This window comes from Lissotriton helveticus, chromosome 7, assembly GCF_964261635.1.
Source record: "Lissotriton helveticus chromosome 7, aLisHel1.1, whole genome shotgun sequence".
In the NCBI taxonomy this organism is placed as follows: Eukaryota; Metazoa; Chordata; class Amphibia; order Caudata; family Salamandridae; genus Lissotriton; species Lissotriton helveticus.
This window is the reverse complement of record NC_136068.1, coordinates 312,076,214-312,099,150: the sequence shown is the minus strand read 5'-3', so window position 1 is coordinate 312,099,150 and position 22,937 is coordinate 312,076,214. Positions and strand designations below refer to the sequence as shown.

At 45.7% G+C, this 22,937-nt stretch overlaps 1 protein-coding gene across 2 annotated transcripts in view; it reads left to right on the top strand.

Moving 5' to 3' along the window:
- Positions 1 to 7,067: 7,067 nt before the first annotated feature.
- KIAA1755 (KIAA1755 ortholog) overlaps positions 7,068 to 22,937 on the top strand; it is a 525,057-nt gene continuing 509,187 nt past the window's right edge. For both annotated transcript variants that reach the window (XM_078652123.1, XM_078652122.1), the window contains exon 1: positions 7,068 to 7,320. In XM_078652123.1, coding sequence (XP_078508249.1) covers positions 7,318 to 7,320 — 3 coding nt within the window. In that variant the 5' untranslated portion in view covers positions 7,068 to 7,317. The remainder of the gene's footprint in view (positions 7,321 to 22,937) is intronic.

Genomic DNA, 22,937 nt, shown 5'->3' with positions numbered 1-22,937 from the left:
CTACCTTGATCATGAGCCCGGATTACAGTAGGATAAATCAAATGTGGTCCGGTAGTTATTATGGTAGGATTTGTGTTAATTAATTCCATAATAACCGGATTGTGGTCACTAAATGCCGTCTGTATTGCATTATAAGAGATAACATTTTTAAGTATACTGGGTGACCCAAAAATAAAATCAATGATAGTATTGCTCCCCCTAGCACTATATGTTGGTACTCTGTCTTTATTATTCACAAAGACGGGTTCTGATATGTCTAAATTTATCAGCAGTTCTTCTAAAGCTCCCCCTTTAACAGAGTGTTCAAAATGCGGGTGGGTCAAATAATCATCTTCCAAACAAACATCATGATAACAATTAAGATGACATATGTGTGTATTAAAATCACCAAGAAGTATATAATGAACAAATGTAGTTTGACTCCTTTTGTAATCATTTAAAAAATCTGTCAACATGAGGATATTTTCACTGCCTTGTGTACCCTCTGTGGAATTATAAAAATTTACGTAAAGGATTTTCTCCCCCGAATTATTCAGAACCTCCAATATTAAACAGTTGGGAGAGTTAACATTTAGCATTTTCATCACCCCCATATGTTTAACTGAGATTAAGAGCGCGAGGCCTCCCTTGCTCCTACCCCTAGACGACTTTTGTGCAGCTACAAAAAACGATGTATAACCTTCAACCCAGAAATTGCATTCAGTGTCCCAGGTTTCTTGTAACGCAACCACATCATGTTGCTTAATAATTTCCAGCCAAATCGTGTCTTCCCTTTTGGCTTGAAGACCAGATATGTTCCATGTCATTAGCTTGACGTTTCGAGTGTCAATGTTATTTCCGGGCTGATCCTCCACCCCCTTCTGCGTGGACAGTCAGATGTTTGCATCAAGGTTTGATAGAACATCAAAACTGTTTCTGAGTTCCGGGCCTGAAGACAAGGCCGCAGGGTTGTTATTATTGTGAGTCAAAAGGGAATTTAAAGGTTCGGTAGCCCAGTTAGCTAAATGCACATTGGATCGTGGTATAATTTTCTTGGTATTTTTAATCAACCAGGGACTTTGTTGAGCAGGGCAGGGGTAGAAAAAACCTAAAGGAACCGCACGAATTTGTCCATGAGCGATATTTGTTCCGTCCCAAAATAACCTTGTGCAAACATGTGGGTTTTTAAAATTAATGATGACACAGTCGTCAGAAAAGCGTTTTGCGGACGGACCCAGCCAGGAAACTCTTCTCGCTAGACTTATGAATGTAGAAATGTCTCTAGGTCCTGAGCAGTTATTATCGCACCAACTCTTTACATTTTCCATGAGGGTTGATTGTGTTTCTGAGTCTCCTTGTTTAAGCCTTGGTACATTGACCAGTACTGCCACGAACGGTGTTGCCTCTGGGGGTAAATTAACCATAGGTTTAAGGTATTGACCATTACTCGTTCTAGGGCAAGCTGTCTTAACGGCACCCTCATCTCTGGATTCTGGTCTGGGGGTATTTATAGAGTCAGTGCTATTCTGACGGGTTAAGTGGGGGGTTTTATCCGCAGGTTTAGACGTAAGGGTAAAAGTTGTAACACCTGTGGTGGGCTTAAGCGGCACAAGTACTGGGTCAGCACTACAAGACACCTCCATATGTTGGTAATGGTGTTTCAATGTCTGTTGTGAATCTAAAGCGAGGTGGTCCGTCACCTTTTGGAGCACCAATGAGTTCATTCTCTCGCATTTATTTAGGATACCAGATACACAATCTTTCAATGTTTCTACTATGTCACTGGAGATCTTAATCAACATAGTTTCAATGGTATCTGTGAGTACCCTTTCTAGCATGTTTTTAATTGAACCTTCCAGCTTGGTTGAGAATTGACGTGCTTTGGTGCTAGCTCTATACCGTATGGTTTGTGCCTTAATGAGTCTGCCTCTTTTTCTGCTTTTATAAATTTTGGCTTCCACCTCCGGTATATGAGAACACTCGCGAGTCTCAGGGGCCACTGTAGGGTCCTGGTGTATCACTATATTTTGGCAGGTAGAAGCGATATCGTGTGTAGTGGTGATGATTACATTTGGCTCTAGGGGTATCCTTGTCTCATTAGAGTCTATGATTACACCTTCCAAGCCCAGTTCCCGTTCTGTCTCAGCAATTTCTTTATTGAGCTTCCCCACCGCTGATGTTAAGTACGTCAAAATGCTTTCAGAAGCATGAGATTTGCGAGCAATTTTGACTTTGCTGGTACCCCCTGTAATCGAAGTCTGGAGTTTTCTCTTACCCATTTTCGTGTGGTGAATCTTAGGGATACGGCCTGTCCTGTCCTCTGCCGTCCCCTGACGGCCACAGACGGCCCGCCCTCTGCCCGGGCTCCGCCCGGCGCCGCCCGCGCGCGTCCGCGACGCGGAGGAAGCTGTTCCCTTTTGTGCGCCTCCTGGCGCTTTCCACAGGAAGAGGAAGCGGTGTGGTTGCAGAGCAGGCAGAGCAGGCTGGGAGCTGTAGTCCAGTTACAGCATCAGGAACCCAGCGGCGCTGCGTGGTTTTTCCCCTCTGCGTGCAGCAAGCAGTAAAGCGCTGTGACCCCTCCTGGAGCCGGTGTGCGCTCAGCTATGATCCCCGCTGTCAGGTCAGTGCAGCGTGCAGCGGTAAAGCGCTGTGACCCCTCCTGGAGCCGGTGTGCGCTCAGTAATGACCCCCGCTCCTCTGTGGAAGCTGTTCCCTTTTGTGCGCCTCCTGGCGCTTTCCACAGGAAGAGGAAGCGGTGTGGTTGCAGAGCAGGCAGAGCAGGCTGGGAGCTGTAGTCCAGTTACAGCATCAGGAACCCAGCGGCGCTGCGTGGTTTTTCCCCTCTGCGTGCAGCAAGCAGTAAAGCGCTGTGACCCGTCCTGGAGCCGGTGTGCGCTCAGCTATGATCCCCGCTGTCAGGTCAGTGCAGCGTGCAGCGGTAAAGCGCTGTGACCCCTCCTGGAGCCGGTGTGCGCTCAGTAATGACCCCCGCTCCTCTGTGGAAGCTGTTCCCTTTTGTGCGCCTCCTGGCGCTTTCCACAGGAAGAGGAAGCGGTGTGGTTGCAGAGCAGGCAGAGCAGGCTGGGAGCTGTAGTCCAGTTACAGCATCAGGAACCCAGCGGCGCTGCGTGGTTTTTCCCCTCTGCGTGCAGCAAGCAGTAAAGCGCTGTGACCCCTCCTGGAGCCGGTGTGCGCTCAGCTATGATCCCCGCTGTCAGGTCAGTGCAGCGTGCAGCGGTAAAGCGCTATGACCCCTCCTGGAGCCGGTGTGCGCTCAGTAATGAGTAGAGAAAAGAGATTTGTTGTAATGTTATAATTAGCTGCTAGAATGCTCAAGGTAGGTTTGTGGAATCTACATGTCTTGGGATTCCAAGGGTGGTTGTGGTAACATTCATGAGTGACCAGGCAAGCGAACTTCACAGTGTGGTTGACGTCAAATAAATGTACGTTTATTTATAAAACGAGTGAGCAGTTTACTACATTCGCCATACTTGGGCCTTGTCAGTAGGATGCAGCTTCAGCTCAGTGGCATAGTGAGCCTGAGACGCATTACTGGGCATATCTGTTGCACTTAGGAAATCAAATTCAAGAATGAACAAGATGATGGATGAAAAGCTTGAAATAAACTCAATCACTGCTGACTGCTTGGAGCTGTGTCCCAGTCTACTATTTCTCCCCAAGATGCCACTCGAGCTAACATTCGAAGGTTTATTCACACGCAGTTCATCTCGCAGGTCATCTGTCAAGTCTGGCCTAATAAGCCTACACAGGCTCCCCGTTAGGGAGAGAGTCAGTTTTAAATCCCTATGTATCGCTCACCAGGCCTTCTGGTCCACGGGACCAGCAATCAATCTCTCCATTATCACTCCTTACCATCCTGCCAGACAGTTGCGTTCAACTCATGCCGCTTTGGCAATAGTACCCAAAATAAAGAGAACCAGAGCGGGCGGCCGCTCCTTCTCTTTTAATGTGGCCAAGATGTGGAATGCACTTCCCCAACATCTAAGGTCCAACCCAGAACTCACTTAATTCCGTAAGCAACTGAAAACGTTCCTGTTCAATAAACAGTAGTTGGGCTGGATATATCCTCTCTGGCAACCGCACTCTCAGCGTCAATCTTCAGCGCTTGGACCCCTCAGGGCAGCTATGTGCGCTTTATAAAAACCATTTTCATTTCATTTCATTTCACAGTTTGGAGGGCTTATTGCTCATTTTTAATGTTTGGTTCCTGTTGTATGGCTGTTAGTTCACACATAATTTTACAGAGACATTTCATCATATATATCATTCATAATTGTTATAATATTATCACAAATGTAGTCTGAGACACCATCCTCCTGTAGATGGGCTTCGCTCTGCAAGGAATCATTTTAGTCGGAAACTTGCAGCCAAAATACAGCACCAATAGCCAACTAAGTTTGCATTGTTCTGAAACAGGACTAATTTACAGTTGTATCAGAAACCTATCAATGCACACTATTATCAGACGTAATCAACCAGCCACCGATTTACCTCTTAAACCATATCTGAAACCATTCAGGCTGCTTCTCCCAAACTTAAGTTGATCAGACATTGAATCATGTCAGCATGAGCGACCAGTTCCTTCATATGGTGTCATCCAATGGCAGAGCTCATTTTTCAAGGCCCACCATCCCACTTGCCCGGCCACTCAGGGCCTCAGTTGATCTCTTCTCTAGGATGAATGTGCAGATAACTCTTAGGTTCAATCGGTTGTCCAGAAATGCCCCATTATATAGCTGAGGCCTAATAAAGCTTAATTAAAACATGTCTCTTAATTGACATTCTCACTAGAGATTCTGACCAATGTAGAGAGAGAGAGAGACACAGACAAACACACACGCGCGCGCACACACACACACACACACACACACACACACACAATTGCATAATCGATAGTTAAAACCCCTCAGGTAGACCTCGCTGACACCAAAGTCACATACTAATTGATCTTTAAATACAGCACTGCCATACAGCTAGGGGTGAATCAATAAACAATGGCCAAATTAGATCATTACAGGCTACAGGAGAGAGGAGGGGGTTCTGGCTCCTACACAGCTGAAAGCACTGTGTGACTGCGCCTCTCTTTTTGTTTTGTTTTTACATCTCTCCGATGAAAACTTTTTTTTCCAACTCAATTTGCTTACTCCAGTTTTTTGCCACTTGTTTAGCTTTGCTTCTGTTAGGTAGTCTTGTCTTTAGGTCGATCCTAGAGTTAGCGTGCATGCGCTGCTCTGCAAGATTTGTTGTAATGGAGTAGGGAATAGAAGCCCCGCCCACTCTCCACCCATATTTGCCATTGGCTTGTGTCACTGTCCCTCCTAGATGCTAGCTTCTGATTCGTAAATAGGCTTGTTAGTCCCTCCTTAGTACAGCCGCGTCTTCCTTTTATTACCTTCCATGGCGACCTCCCCTTTTACTTCGGTTGTTACACGGTACCTGTTACTTCGTTTTTTAGCACTATTTTCTTTATTTTGTTTCTTATTCTGCAGGCACGACGTGCTTTGCTTACATTCAGTCTGTGATGCCTTCTTTACAACTCAGCCCTCCCTCCCGTTGTCCGTGCCTTCCTTACCCCCACCTCTCTCCCGTTGTCGTGCCTTCTTTAACACCCCCACCCTCCCTCCCGTTGTCCGTGCCTTTTTCACCACCCCGCCTTCCCTCCCGTTGTCCGTGCCTTCTTCCCCCGTGTCTGTGATACCACCTTATCCCCGCTCTCCCTCCCTCCTATTGGATATGACAATGTTTTTTTTTTATTTATATGTTTTTCTCATATATAACACTGTACGTTTCCGACAGTCGGCCTACCTCGAATGAAAATTCTACAGTAAAAGCAAGCAACAGAAATGCACCCACTGGGAAACATATGACATCTTATTCATGACGCGTTCTTGATTACAGAGCAGTAGATTCACAAAGCAGGGCATCTTGCCATTTTGTATGGCATTGATACAAATAGTTGCGGGTCCATTCTAACTGGAAAGGCAGACGTGTCTGATGCGCAGTGGTGAGTGGCCGTCAATTAAACTTTAGAGTTTAGGATTTTTCAATGTTTTTAGCACAAAGTACTGAGAGCAGTGCACCCGCTGCCCAGGGTCGGATTGGGATTGGGATTAAAAATCGGCTCGGGCATGATAAAACAAAGTGTCCCACATTTGCATATTGTCTTTGCAAAACACGGCTTCAGCAAACTTTAAAAAGGAGGGGGGTGGGGGGTAAAAAAATGCATGGATTAGCTTGCACTGTTTTTAAAAAACATGGCAGGTACGCGCGGTACATCAACAGGCTTTACAGACAAGCATTTGCAATGCAATAGGTCTCGCATTTATGAGAGTTTAAGCTATTGGCATTGTAAATGACAATGCGTTTTCTCCATGTTTTAAAAACCAAAACATAGATAAAAGGCAGTCATTACAATGCCAATAGCTCAAACTTGCGTAAATGCGAGACCTATTGCATTGCAAATGCTTGTTATTTAGCTCAATCAAATCACGGTATGGCATTCAGAATTGTCTACTGGGAAACTCAATCATTTCCAAAAAAGGCCATTACCCTTGACAGACCAGGGACGTAGGCAATGGTGCAGCAGGTGCAGTGGCACCATGACCCAGAGCCCTGAGGGACAAATTGAAATCTCATTATTGCTCTGTTTTACTACCCAACAGCAGTCAAAGGGCTGTTTTCCTTGATTGCACCAGGTCCCAGGGTACCCTTGCTACACTCCTGGGCGTAAAGTAGGACTCTGCCATGCCATGCGCCCTCAACACATCCTGCATGGGGGGCTGGGGCATTATTTTATGTCACTCCACTGTGACAGACTCATGTTTCTCCAAACCTTAAGGAAAACTTCATAAAGTCAATTCATGGTTTATGAACCGACAGGGTTGGCAAACACAGACGGCTGCTTGGCACTGAAGAGTGTAAAGAGACGCAGGAAGGATGCGCCTCCCGGGCGTCCCCCGCCCCTCCCGCTCTCCTCCCCTTCCACGAGCAGGACTGTGCCAGCGAAGATTGATACTCGGAGGGGAGGCGAGGCGGAGACGCTCACTCTCTCGCGCTCTCCTGTGATAGGCGCACGGCGAAGCACCTACACTAGGCGTACGCAGCTGCTGACCTGCTCCAAGGATTCCACAGCTCGCGGATCACATGGAGAGTTTCTATTGGAGCAGGAGGTATGGACCGGACACCCTGCGCGCGGGACCCCTCAACAGCCGAAGCACCGGACACTGGCGCGGGTGAAGGGGGCTGAAGAAGGCAATGATGTAGTCCCTGCAGAGGGGGACGATAGTCCACGCCCCTAAACACCCCCACACCTCAAACATGGTAACTTCCCGGCTTTCTCTCACTTTCTAGCAGGTTCCCGCTTTGTTCTTGCACGGCGCCTGTTGCAGTTAGCACAGCTTATTGTTCTTGAGCCATCTATCACAATCCGACTGTCACATAGTGAGATGCGAAAAAAAATGATTATTGTTAATATTATTGTTTTTATTTTGGAAGGAACTTCAAATCGAAGGGTGGGTGGAGTCTGCAGGTTTGGTAGTATTTGGGTAGTAGAAGGTGCTGCAGACATTGCCTTTTACGGTTTAGTTGTCCAGGTTGACAATTATCCATAGCTTTCAACTAACTCCATATCTAGTGGCCGTAACTTTAACCATACACCAAAAGAGGTCCCAATTATGGGTCAGATTTGACTAAATTATGCGGCTACCTACACAAAGCAAATTATGCGGTGTAATTAATGCAGTTCATTTGTGTCAGTAATATTTCGCTATTCTGTCATTTTAACAACTCTGAATACTGTATTTGCAAACGTTTCACATCATTAATACAAGTTCAACACATAAATATGCAATTAGCAACCCAAAAGGGACCAGTTAACCTTTACATGGGGTCTGCTACTGCATGGACCCACGTGTGGTACATTTTCTAAGTAACGTTTATCCAACGAAACTACAAAAAAAATTGTTGAAATCTGCAGATTCTGCAGCAAGTGAGGAATTATGTGGCAAGTGTGGTAAAATACATAATTATGCTGAAAACATAACAGCTACAGATCTGCATAACTCCAGAGGCTCTGGTTATAAGGCAAGTGGGGCATTCTTCCTAAATGTACTCCTTGCTCGTGGCTACTTCATAAATTGTGTATGTGGGTAGGGGGTTACGTGCTTTATAGTTTCCATTAAACAGCAGTGATCGACTGTGTGCATTTCTACAGCGCTCGTTACCCAGAGGGTTCTATTGTCTCAGCAGTGCTTGGCTTGCAGTGAAATAGTTGTCCTATAGACAATGTTCATTTCAGAATTTGTCATGAATCTGACATTCAAGTAATCTAAAGTTGAAGCTGGTAAATTAGGGCCTTATTATGAGTTTGGCCGTATTAGAGAAGGCCGCTAAGTCAGCGCCCCACTCCCGCACGCCAAACCCATATTGAGACCGCCCGTTAGATTCTGACTGGGATTCAGGTCAGGTGTTCCTGCAGTGGATGGCCCATGGCGTGCGAAGGCTCATACGTGAGCCTTAGCAAGGCATGCAATGGGAACGTCTTTGCACATTCCTGCAGGGCATGGATTGGGAAGTCCATGCCCTGCACGAACTGGGGGTGCATGCATACAGTGGGGCACATCATGTGCCCCCTATGCATGCAATCCCTGGGTGCCCTGTAGTGTCGCTTTAGTTTCCTCACTGCCACTCTTTTTTATGGTGGGTCCACCAACATGAAAGCAGTGGTGGTGAGGAAACTCCTACTATGCTTGGTTGTGCTGAAATGGGGTGGCTGAGTGGGCTAAGGAATGGTGATGGATTAAACCCAGATAAGTTGACTGGGGGTGAGTGTTTGATTTGCTCAAACGCTCCGTCCATCATCCCCTTTTGTATCGCTTTGTTCGCCCTAAGTGTGGCAGGGTATGCTCAGACGTGAGTCCCTTGCTCACTTGGCCACTGGATTCAAGATAGCCTGGCTGATGAGGATTATGAATCCGAAACCGGTCCCAGGATGCTTGTTTCAGGTCCATGGAAGACATGGCTTGGCAGTTCGGGCTGGACTGTTCCCATGAGGCACAGGGTCAGACTGATTTGCATATAGCCATGTCTGAAATGGGGTGGCTGAGTGGGCTAAGGAATGGTGATGGATTAAACCCAGATCAGTTGACTGGGGGTGAGTGTTTGATTTGCTCAAACGCTCCGTCCATCATCCCCTTTTGTATCGCTTGGTTGTGCTGCAGCAGCACCGCCAGCTTTTTGAGGGCCTCAGACCATTAGAAGACCGCAAGGGATTAGCGGATCTCTAGCGGTAGTAGCAGCCCCATGGCAGTCAGACTGCCCAACTTGTAATAAGGCGGTCGAACCGCCGGTGCTCGGTAGCCACACCGCCACCATGGGTCTGGGTGTCCATCAGCAATCAACTCATAAGGGCCTTAGTAACAGTGACGTGTTTGCAGTGGAAAAGCATACCTTGGTATGATTCAGAATGCAAATAATGCCTCCATTTTCAGTTGTAACAAGTAGTGTGGTTACTGTTATTTGGTAGTGTAGTCTGTTTTAGCAGACAAGAGTAACTGGACAGGTATCAACTGTATGAGAGGAGGCACTAAGCAGGCAGGATTTTAAGAGAGAACAAGGAGGGGAAGGTGTAAAGAGACCACCAGGCGTGTGACTAACACCTGGCTCCCTCTCACAGGGATGACCTTTTATCCATTACTCCAGCCAACAGCACCAAATATGCATATTTTTCTCATTATGGGCAGGTAAGTCCCAGCATGATTTGCTCTGTCGGCATCACCCTCAATACAAGGGCCCATAGGGTGTCTATTGAGACTGGGCAGTAGGGTTAGCAGGCAGTGGTGACAGGGAGTGAAACAGCATTGTTGAGGGGCAAGAAGAGATGCCTCAATGCAGCTGCAAGACTCCTCTCCGGATCGAGGAAATTCAACCATATCTCTCCACACCTGAAAGCATTAAACTGGCTACCGTATGAAGCCAGGATTGAACTAAAAAAGGCATGCATTACCCACAAAGCGCTCCACTAAAATACACCGAGATACCTGGCCCAGAAAATGGAGTTATCAGGAGGAAGCAGACCTGCCAGGAGTGCCAAGGAGCTGTTGCTGCGTCCACCCATCTTCCGGAAGAAGAACACATATGATAGGGCTTTCTCTGGAGCAGCCCCCAAATCTGGAACTCACTCCCTCCAAACATTAGAAAAATTTCAAACACGGCAGCATTTAAGAGGGAAGCTAAGATCTTCCTTATGAGTAAGATCCTACCATAGACAAGACAGCTCTTCACTAGCACCGTGACATAGATGTCACCAAACAGAACAGCTTTGTAATTAAAAGAGAAAGTCACCAGCGATACTGGAGAGAAACATTAACTGACTCAGGGAGGGAGATTGCATAGAGAAATTTCACTCCAGAACTATTAGGTACTGGAAGTCCCAGTACTCCTTTGATTCCAAGATGTATCCATATACTTATCTCATATGTCTATTTATATATATTGTTAGGTTAACATTTAGGACTGTATATTAACCTACCTAATATCACTGTGAAATGTCTGTTATACAAGATGTATCTCTAAACTACCTCATGTAATGTGAAGTGCTCTGTTCCCGCTATACAAAACTCTTTAAATAAAAAATAAATAAATAAATAAAATAAAAAGAAGGCATAAGAAGCAGGCTCAAAGCCTTTGGACAACAGTAGCCGATGGATAAAGGAGTCAGGAGAAGACATGTAAAGCCAGAGCGGCTTTAGGGCAGTGGTGACAAAGAAGAGGCACTGAGACAGACGTTCAAAGAGCGTCAGTGTTAACAGAAGAGCTCCATTCAAGAGGGAGATGGAATACAATGAAGACAACAATTCAGAGCCTGAGGTGCGAGGCTGAAAGGGAGTTAGGAATGAGGGACCAATGAAAATGTCTACCTTGGAGATACAGGATGAGTGTCTGCCTCATGCTGCAAGAGCCCCTCAGCAGTGGACAGGAGAAATAACTATGGCCTGAGTAAGGCATGTTCTGCTGATACTCTTCACACTGAGTGCGCAAAGCCTAACAAACCTGAAGAGCAACAGTGTGCTCCTGGTTTACCATGAGTGGATATACCAGGGCTCTTTAAGGGCTGTTGATAAACACGCGACTTGACATATCTTCCAAAACGTGAAAACCAATAGTCAGTTATTCCTGTCTCTCATCTGGGCCAATGATAATTCTCAAAGGCCTTAAATTTGGCAAGAGCTTTACGTTGGGTCTCGGGTCATATTGGAAGCCTTGCTCTTGTTGTAAGTTTTCCGAAACATCCAACATCTCATAATTGGGGCCTTCTCAGGTAGCCCATATCACTGGTATAGGCAATGCTTCTTAACTCAGGTTTCTGACAGGACTACTCAGATTAAACGTGAAACAGACAGGGAGGTCATAGCCATCTACAGATTCACTGTCGGAAAATCACTGGTCTCTTGGCCTTCAGTGAAGACACACTCACTACCCGTAAGAAATGTAAAACATCCTTACAAATGAGCCTCTACCCTGGACTCACGCCGCTCACGCTAGAACCACCAACTGACTCTATAAATATGAGGGCTAACAACTGATGAAACATTCTTCTCTTACTAACTTATCCTAAACTCAAGTGACTTACTTAAAAAAACATTTCTACTTTAGCCTTAGATCCCGTTGAGGATGACTCTACCAGCCATTAAAGTCCCACTCCGTTGTTAAAGGCCTGAGCTGAAGCCAAGGGCCTTTAACAAGGGAGCAGGCATTTAATGGCGGTAGAGCCAGTTACGCAGGGCTATAAGTCTATAAGAACATTCAGCTCCTAGAGGTCAGAACGTTCTAATTTGTAAAATAAGGGCTTCATGGAGCCCGTTGAGGGGGGTTCTCTGTGAGGCCTTGGTTCACAGCAAGAGCTGTGAACAAACATTGGATTGTTGTTGCTCCTGGCTTCTACCAGCCATTATAAACCCGGAGCACTCCAATGCCTTCGATGGAGCACTCAACAATCCAATGTTCTATTAATTAAAGCACATCTTGTCGATACGGATGGAACATTAACGTTGAAATTTAAAAACAAATAATATTTTATTATCATTGATACTTCATGCACTTATCAATAAAACAAATTGAAATCAAATAAGACTATCCTTATGCTGATATCTAATTGACAGGCATTATTAAGCTCTGAGAATCGTAAGTCATCCCTAGAACTTGCTACCAAGAGAACATTTCAGTTTAGTACACCTCAAGAAGCAAATGCACATGCGACCTTTGTTTTACCTTCTCACTTACGTAATTGTTCTTTCTCATTTTCGAAAACAATGAAAATGTTTGCATTAAAGAAGATAGAAGATTACAGAAGGCGGTTGGCATGTTGGAGCTTGTCGCTACACGAGAGCAGCCCCCATTCTCCTTGCTAATACCTGCTTGTGTAAACTCTTTGGCCCCAATCTACGAAGCCCGTGCACTGCCATTGCGTCATTCAAAGAAACTGATTCAGTCAGATTTACAAAGCCTCACGAAGTAACCTTGCATGGCGGTGCGTGACTTAGTAAATCCAGCGTATAGTAAGGCAGCGCAAGTTGCTGCCTCGTTTTTTAGTTTTCTTTGGGAAGGCCTTCCGTGGGTGAAGCGTGGGTGTTCCCACGCATCAGCCCACGGTTTTTGGTGTATTCCCAAATTTATTAAGACTAGTAAAGCTGGCAATGTGTCAAAATGCTACGCCTTCCCAACAGAGGCGTATGGATGAGGAATATGTCTATTTCTCCTCGTTATTTCCTCTTTCCCCATGTACTGCTGCAACACACAGATCAAGGAAATGCCTCTGAGGATTGTTCCTGTGCAGGAAGGTGTCCCTTCCTGCACAAAAAGAATCCTGCTTGTGACGCAGGTATCCTTGCCCCATGGCACCCTTCCACTATGGTACAAGGGTACCTGAATAAGCACAAGGCTGCACAGTGTGCGCAAGCACAGAGACACTAGGCTGCACACCATTTTTAGTAAATATGGGACATTCCTTCTCTCTCCATTTGACATAGTGCAGCAAGAATTGCTCCAAATAATAGTACATCTGGGCCTCTGTGTGTGGCAAGCACCTCCCTAATACAAACCCGTCCAAGCAGACGAAAGAAAAAACAGTGCAAACGTGCTCAACTTAAACACTAACACACTGTGGCCCTAACTACTACCGGTGTATCAATCCTGAACTCCTGCTTGCACCCAGCCCTTTCTGAGCTACCTTACAATAACTACCGGACCACGGCACACTTTCACATGTGCTCCATACCAACTAATGCCTGACTATCACCACGCAACATCCAACCCTTGCCCTTGCCTGACCAAATGTGTACCCCTGAACTGGATTGCGCTACTTGGCCGAAGCTTCGTGGCGGTGGTCACCCCAAGAGGAGCCACCCGTGGAAGCCCACATTCAGTAGTACAACCTGATGCAAGTTGTGCTGGCAAATATTGCATATTTAAAGTTTGTGGACCTTTGAAAGGAAAATAAAGTTCTCTATTAGCATGTCTCATTTATGAGGAATTGGTGTAGGGCAGCGCTACACGTATTCTTGCTGTGTCAACCTATGACAATGTGAAAGGGCAGGAATGTACCATATTTATGTAATATTGTGCATTCCTGTCCTTTGCCCCTGTGCTGGAGCATAATTTGCTGCATAGCGCCAACATAGGCACCCGTACAACATGGTGCAATGGTGCCTCAGTTGCAGGCATGATCGTTTTTGTGCAGGAAGGGGTATCTTCCTGCACAAAAACAATTCCCATCAGGCGTTTTCCTCTTTCTATGTGACGTGCAGAATGCAGCACATATGAAAAGAGGAAAAACCAAGGAGAAATAAAAATATTTCTCCTCATTACATCTGCTCCGAGGACGCATAAGGTTTTGGCGCTGCCACAGGTTTACGTGATTAAGTAAATCTGGGGCAGCGTCAAAATCCATGGGCGCTGCATGGGAAAACCCACTGCAACGCCCATGGAACGCCTTGTTAGCGATGAAAACGGGAAGGCAGTGACTTGCACTGCTTTCTCTTACTTGATATCTATGAGGCCATGCAAAGTCATGCAGAGTGGCTTTGCTTCGCCTTATAGTTATGATTGAGAGGCTTACGCCTAGGGTCTAAAAAAGTGACGCTCTGGCAGCGCAAGCCTCTCATAAATATGCCCCTAAGTTCTTAGACAGCTTATTTCTATGGTTTTGGCATGTGTGTGAGGAAAATTAGGCTGCTAACTGTGTAACACTTTATTGCAAATAAATTCATGTTCTTTTCACTGACAATATTTTAATAACAATATACATCTGTGAAACACTTTCAAATAAAATGGTAATTACAGTTTACACATATATCACCATCGATTTGTGCGCTCTGCGGCGATGCCAAGGACTGGATGAGCATGTCGTTTGTATGCTTGTAAGACCCAATGGCAGACGGTGTGAGAAACGTGCGTGGCTTTCAACTGCAACATTAAAGCTTTCATTCATGAACCTGAACTCACCCAGGCGATCCGTTGATAGAATGCACTGCTATAAAGAGTCACATACATGATAGAAAACTGCAAAAAGATTGTGCCAATGTTATGAAAAGTAAACAGGGACTCAGGTTACACTGATGACACAGATTACCTTAATGGTTTACAGTCACTTCTGAAAACATCAGGGCTGCGCTGACTAAGTTCTGGCCAGGTTTCAAAATTCGGCTGTGTCACTGAAGTTTCATGGGCCCAGAACAAGTTACTATGGCAACCAGAGTCATCTCTTCCCTAGATCTGCCTCACACTGCCTGTGGGACTTTAAAAGATTAAGCGCACTGGCTTTATACAAGCAGAGCTGAGATTAAAGTGGAGCCATGCCAAGTGCCACGCATATAGGGTTAAGCGCCTCGAGCAACGAAGAGGCGCTTAATATGCACTTTAGTGCGGTGATGCGGGGAAACGCACTCAAAGAATGATATTAAACCTAGATGCGTAGCACTTGGAAAGTATTAGCATGCCCAAAATCACAACAACTGGGTGCAAACTATGCACCAGGTAAATATGGAAACCCCACAATCAGGATTTACTGGGGTAACAATCTGTGACCTGTTTCTTGACAAATTACAGACCACACAGACGGAAACTTGTATCTGCAATGTTAAAATTACAAAACCTATACGATCAATTTAAACTCCACCCTGACAAGCTCAACATTGTAGAAAATGTTACTGCCGTGTATTTTGATTTTAGTTTTGTAACAGAGGCAGTTTATTCAGACAATTTTAAAGAGTACCCAATACACGGTAAAAAAAAAGTTAGATTTAAAGATTAAGGCAGTTCATCAGAGTAGGTTGTATAAGATGCAAACATTTCACATCAGGTCACTAACAATTGTCAGGCTATGAGTATGAACCACAGAAATGATGCCAAAGAGACAGCATATTCTATCAATTATTTTGAAAAAAATCAGGTCTCTCACTTAATACATTCAGAGGTTTAACACATTATTGAGCTTTTAATATCATCCTGCTTGGATAAAAACTCCAGAATATTAACAGTGATATTTATGTACTATATATATATATACTAGCAGCCCGTCCCGACGTTGTCCGGGTATGAATTGGTGCCGGCCAGTAGTATATTGTTTTGTAGGATTTCGTTTTGATAGCATTTCTTATCTGTGACAGGCCTGTGAAACGCTCCGATTCACAGTGCACTCCTGATGCACTTAAGAGTGCGTGTTCAGTAGTGTGTGAACTCGAGTTTCCCTACTTTATTTTTCCTTGCAATATTATATAGCGCAAACTCGACAACATGGCATGAGCACAATTTACATTACAGAAGAACAGATTCATTTGTGGTAGGCATGGGGAGACAAAGCGATTTGCCTGGAATCACAGGATGTTGAGCTGATGCCGAGATTCGAACATAGGTCCCCAGCTCTAAAGTTCGCAATTCTAGAACTTGTGGCGGGAGGTGTGTCTAAAAGTGTATGTCGGTGCTGGCCATCAATGAGAGAGACCTGCGCATTTTTCAAATCGGTGGTGAAAAAATATGAGTATGTTGCTGGAGATGTGGGCCGCCGTGCCACCAATGTACGTACTGGGGGAGGATAAACACCCATTATTCCGCAACTTTCTTTCCGCATACCAAAACTCTGCATACTTTCATTATGAAAGTACCATGACTCCGCAATGCCATTATAACGCATGGCATTACATTTTATATGCTTTTACCACGCATATATTTACAACGAAATTCGTTGTAAATGCATATATGGTAAAAGCATGTTTTTTTTAAAATGTTTGGATAAGGTAAGTATGGGTATAGGGGTATATGTTTTGGGGTACTGAGGTATATGTTTTGGGGTGTTTGGGTATTTTAAGGGTTCATATATAGTTTTGGGTTATGGGGTACTGGGGTAGTTTTAGGGTTTAGGGATAGGTATGGGTTTTGGGGTACAGGGGTATTTTTAGGGTTCAGGGCTAGGTTTGGGTTTTGGGTTATAGGGGTATTTTAGGGTTCAGGGGTAGGTTTGGGTTTTGGGGTACAAGGGTATTTTAAGGGTTGAGGGCTAGGTTTGGGTTTTGGGGTAGAGGGGTATTTTTAGGGTTCAGGGCTAGGTTTGGGTTTTGAGGTACAGGGGTATTTTAGGGTTCAGGGGTGGGTTTGGGGTACAGGGGTATTTTTAGGGTTCAGGGCTAGGTTTGGGTACAGGGGTATTTTTAGGGTTCAGGGATAGGTTTGGGTTTTGAGGTACAGGGGTATTTATAGGGTTCAGGGCTAGGTTTGGGTTTTGGGGTACAGGGGTATTTTTAGGGTTTAGGGATAGGTTTGGGTTTTGGGGTACAGGGTGTATTTATAGGGTTAAGATGGGTTAGTGTTTAAGGGTGTTGGGGTATTTTAAGGAGTAAGGGTGGGTTATGATTATAGGATGCAGGGGTATTGAAAGGGAGCAGGGTGGACACCCGGAGCTGGAATGTACAGAACCTGGGAAGATAAAACAATGAAATATTGGGCACAACTCTCGCTTTTTTTTCCGTAATCCTGTGCCCCGCACATGCCCACGCCCCCAGCACACGCCCACAGCACACAATATGAGACATGGCATGAAGGGCGGAACGTACCACACGCCCCCAGCGTTTTTCACGCCCCTAGCACACGCCAACAGCACAACGCAGACACGCCCACAAGGGACTGCTTTGCTGGCACGGTTCTTTTACCTTTTAAATGTATATGGTGGGCGTCTGCATAGCCTATGTCCTTCTGCTGCAACTGCCCTTTCCAATGCTGTATTGGGTGTTGTGATTGGTGCTGTGGTTCCTGAGATTACCCGCCTCAAAGGTTTGGGCTCTCTCCTTATTATATTAGTATATATATATATATATATATATATATATATATATATATATACATATATATATATATACATATATATATACATACATATATATATATATATACATATATATATATACATACATATATATACATACATATATATATATACATACATATATATACATACATATATATATATACATATATATATATACATACATATATATATATACATACATATATATATATATACATACATATATATATATATATATATATATATATATATATATATATATATATATATATATATATATATATATATATATATATTTCCATATGATAGCGCTCTGCAAGTGAAAACACCCATGCAGCGTAAGTTTCCTCCTTTTATTGCAAGGCATCAGCAACGGGAATGGATGTTCCTTCTAACAAAGTCCACCATTAACCTACATGTTTCAGAAGTTGTCTCCCTTAATCATGGCATGGTGCTCATTGGTGGGAAGAAAGCAGCTGGGTCTTTTGTAGGTGTTGCAGGTATTAGTCAGTACCGCCCCATCGGGCGTGTCAGCAGTCAAGCATTGTGGTCAAAGTAGTACCCAGCATAATGTACTCCATAGTTGAAGCCGCTTTCAACTCCCCTCCAAAACTGTATTCTCCGTCAGGATGTTCTCCGGCTACACCCAGGTCCGCTGCTAATTTGTGCTGGTTTCTGCAGGGCATGTTGCTCCATTCAGCGTGTTTATACAAAAACACACGGACACGCCTCCAGCGGTGGGGTAATCTTCATGACCCGAGCCGGTCACAATATATTCCATATGATAGCGCTCTGCAAGTGAAGACACCCATGCAGCGTAAGTTTAATCCTTTCATTGCAGGGCAGCAGCAACGGGAATGGATGTTCCTTCAAACAAAGTCCACTATTAACCTACGCATTTCAGAAGTTGTCTCCCTTAATCATGGCATGGTGCTCATTGGTGGGAAGAAAGCAGCTGGGTCTTTTGTAGGTGTTGCAGGTATTAGTCAGTACCGCCCCATCGGGCGTGTCAGCAGTGAAGCATTGTGGTCAAAGTAGTACCCAGCATAATGTACTCCATAGTGGAAGCCGCTTTCAACTCCCCTCCAAAACTGTATTCTCCTTCAGGATGTTCTGCGGATACACCCAGGTCAAGTGCTAATTTGTGCTGGTTTGCCCTGCAGAAACCAGCACAAATTAGCAGCGGACCTGGGTGTATCCGCAGAACATCCTGACGGAGCATACAGTTTTGGAGGGGAGTTGAAAGCGGCTCCCACTATGGAGTACATTATGCTGGGTACTACTTTGACCACAATGCTTCACTGCTGACACGCCCGATGGGGCGGTACTGACTAATACTTGCAACACCTACAAAAGACCCAGCTGCTTTCTTCCCACCAATGAGCACCATGCCATGATTAAGGGAGACAAATTCTGAAACACGTAGGTTAATGGTGGACTTTGTTTGAAGGAACATCCATTCCCGTTGCTGCTGCCCTGCAATAAAAGGTTGAAACTTACCCTGCGTGGGTGTCTTCCCTTCAATGTTACGCTCCTTCTTGTGTTTCTGTTGCTTCTCCCCGCTCTCTCAGCATTGTGCTGATGCCCGTTGCGCCTCATTTCCACCTCTGCCCTCCATGTTGCTTAAACTCACCCTGCAACCCTTGTTGCTTCCCCCACCCGTGCCCTTGTTCTCTGTTGCCTGTTGCTTTTCCATCCCATTCCCGCCCTGTTTTTCTTCCACCCCCCTCCCTCTGTGTTGCTTTCCCCCATCTGCGTCCTCCTTCTCTGTTGCGAGTTGCTGCTCCCGTGCTGCTTTGCCCCCCCCGCACCCACTGTGTTTCCTCACCCACCGCCTCCATGTTGTCCTTCCCAACACACACCCTCTATTTTGCTTCACCCTACCTGCACTAAAAAAACGCTTTCGCTCATTTTTTCGTTTTCAATCACTGAGCCAACTCGGATCTGCAAATAAAAAGAAACAAAATCTGCTTCATAGGCTTTTTTTCTTATTTATCCATGATGCAAGGCCTCAGGAATGCTGTACAGCTTGGCTATAACCCATTGGTAACGCCAGTAAGTCTCAAAGACAATACCTACTGGCTTTGCTAATGCTTGTTTCCATTTTGCTAAGACTATTATAAGTATGGGGGTGTGTGGAGTGGATAGACACACTGGGTTGACTCACACTTTTTTCCTTGATCACAAATGAAATTGCAAGCCATAAAAAAATGTAGCTCGCACATGCACAAAATAGGCTTGACTCTCGAACAGCAAGCAGTGCACTGTTTGTCAATGACTTTGCATGTGATGTGTATAAATAACCTCTGTATGGTTACACTGTGAGAGAGAGCCAAATGTGGGCCAGATGCAAATTCGCCTTATTTGGATATGTAAAATGTGAGCATTCAAGCAGTGGCTCTGTGTAGGCAATGCAAATGAGGTTAACGCACTCAAAGTAGCAAATGCAAATCCAGTTAAGACTGAGCGGAGGTAAGCCCTGTTCCAAACTGGTGTTAGTCGACAATAGATAATAATGCATTGTAAGTGCATTTATGTAGCGCTAAGTGTTCATGATGAGTTGCATAATCAATTTACGCCAAGCAGCATGATGCTTTGGAACCAAGGGATAACCTCTTCCACACGGGCTAATTCCCCCGCGGAGCGGGGGGGAGGGGCCGCACGTGCAGCGCAGTGCTTGTGACGAGCCCAGCTTGTCATGCTGCACAGTGGAGCTGTGCTCATGACGAGCGGGGCTCGTCATGACTCCGCCCACTCCAATAGAACCCCCGCACAGGCGGGCAATTAGCCGCGCGTGGGCCGGCCGCGGCGGTTATGACGAGCTCAGCTTGTCATAAGCACAGCTCCACTGTGCCTCATGACGAGCTGAGCTCGTCATAGGCATGGAAGGTGTTAAAGGTTTATAGTAGTTGTCAATAGGGCTGTCTTAACAGCATTATGTGCCTCTGGGCAAAGCCATGCACTGGGCCCTGCCTACACAACCACTCACAGTAATAAAAATGTTTAATGGAAAATTTGTGTTAAAACCTGACCTGCGTGGAGCCCTTATGCGCGTGGGGCCCCCAGGCAACTGCCCAGCATGCTCATGCGTTAAGACCGCAATGGTTTGCAGTTGCGACTTTCAATGTAGGAGAGGTGTTTTTAAAACAAATTGGAATGGAATCATGGCAGTTTGCAAAAATACAATATTAAAATGAAGGCAAGCGTGCATGGGACTTAAAGTATGCTGTTCTCGGACTCAGGAGGCCTACAAAGGATGTATAGCAAGAAAAGGTGAATTGGAAAAAAAGGAAAAGGGAAGATTTTATGCGAATCTTCGGGAATATAGAGGAGGCTTTTTGCTAGAGCATGCAGTTTGATGCAAAAACTGTAGACACAAACAACATTATTTGCATACGATTTAGTGTTATATTAGGTACCATGTTAGGCACTAAATTAGATGAACAGACAATCAATGCTTAAGTTGTAAAATATAAAGTGCCAGGGCTCTGACCAGAAGGCCACTGCAGCTTGCACCACCTATCACCATTGGCATTGCTTCCAAAACAACTACTAACCATCTCTCTTGCATGTAAATGCGACAGTTCAGATTATTCCAGGTCCCCAAAGCTAAAGGAATGGGTGGGGAGGCAGGTATTAGCAATATTTTAATGCATATTGTTTTCCTAAACAACTGTTATACTGCGCATCTCTAAATTACATGAGCAGCGCCACCTTGTGGCACACTGCCCTAAGTGTGGTGTTGATAATTAGGTGCCGGTGCCGAGCACCGGACACCAATTAAGTACCGGTGCTCAGCACCGGAGAGCACCTGCTCAAATTAAGCACTCCGTCTTTCTGCTGTTCAGCTACTGCTAGACCACCGCGTCACCACTGTTTCAGCAAGAACAGCTAATCAGCTTAGTCAGCTTAATGGCTGGGGACATAATGGCAGAATATCTAAATCTTTACGCTTCACTCAGAGGAAGCAGTGAGTAACCTCACGCTCATAGCAACGTGAGAGAATACACTTGGTAAATAATGCAAACACTGAAACTGAGATTCTTCAAATGTTAGAACAAATGACTTCTGACTTACACCCTTAAAGTTTAACTCACAGTATTAATTAGAGGAGCAAAGTGGGATCTCTGTGGGTATTCCTGGATTAGCATGGCACAAAATGTTGAAGACAGCTTTCCTAGACAGTGGACGTGTATTGCCGGCATTCCTCTGGCAGCAGAATAGAGATCCAGGCACTGAAGACAGGAGCTTGGACCTTTAGAGATGCTAAGAGAACCTTGTAATCAGAAATAATATACTGTTGGTAATAGTGTTAGGCAAAATGAAAAAAGAGGAGTAGTTCCTTTTTCGCAAAATACATATGAGGGCATTGAGCTGGTGCGCATTTAGCACTGGTGTGATATACATTAACAAGCATTTACAATGCAATGGTTTTGCCTTTGTTAAAGTTTGAGCTATTGGCATTGCTCTTGACAATATTTTTATTTATGTTTTTTTTAACATAAATAAATGGCATTGTCATTTACAATGCCACTAGCTTGATCTCTCGCAAATGACACACACAAACACCCACAGAGAGCCCCCCCAATACACACTCAGAGGCCTCCCCACACACACACCCACACAGAGCCCCCCCCACACACACCCACACAGAGCCCCCCCCACACACCCACAGAGCCTCCCTACACACTGCGAGCCCCCCCACACACTGCGAGCCCCCCCACACACTGCAAGCCCCCCCACACACTGCAAGCCCCCCACACACTGCAAGCCCCCAACACACTGCAAGCCCCCCAACACACTGCAAGCCCCCCAACACACTGCAAGCCCCCAACACACTGCAAGCCCCCCAACACACTGCAAGCCCCCACACACTGCGAGCCCCCCCACACACTGTGAGCCCCCCCACACACTGCAAGCCCCCCAACACACTGCAAGCCCCCCCCACACACTGCGAGCCCCCCCACACACTGCGAGCCCCCCCACACACTGCAAGCCCCCAACACACTGCAAGCCCCCAACACACTGCAAGCCCCCACACACACTGCAAGCCCCCCCACACACTGCAAGCCCCCCCCACACACTGCAAGCCCCCCAACACACTGCAAGCCCCCAACACACTGCGAGCCCCCAACACACTGCGAGCCCCCCCACACACTGCGAGCCCCCCCACACACTGCGAGCCCCCCCACACACTGCGAGCCCCCCCCACACACTGCAAGCCCCCCCAACACACTGCAAGCCCTCACACACACTGCAAGCCCCCCCAACACACTGCAAGCCCCCACACACACTGCAAGCCCGAGCCCAAGCGTAGTTACAGGCAAATAGAAGGGGGTCACGTAAATGAAAAGGACGAGAGTTCGTAATGATACGTGTATTAAGCACACAAACGCACTGGAGAATGAATAAAGGCAGTTACGCAGGTGACGCTGGAGAGTGGTAGGAGAAGGTAATATAGTGTCATATAGTGACATGTAAGAAGCTCAAGTAGTGCATGGTCTAAAAACAGTCTCTGGGAGAGTCTACATCGAAAGAGGATATTAATATTGTGTGTCAATAACACAAGAAGAACCCCACAAAG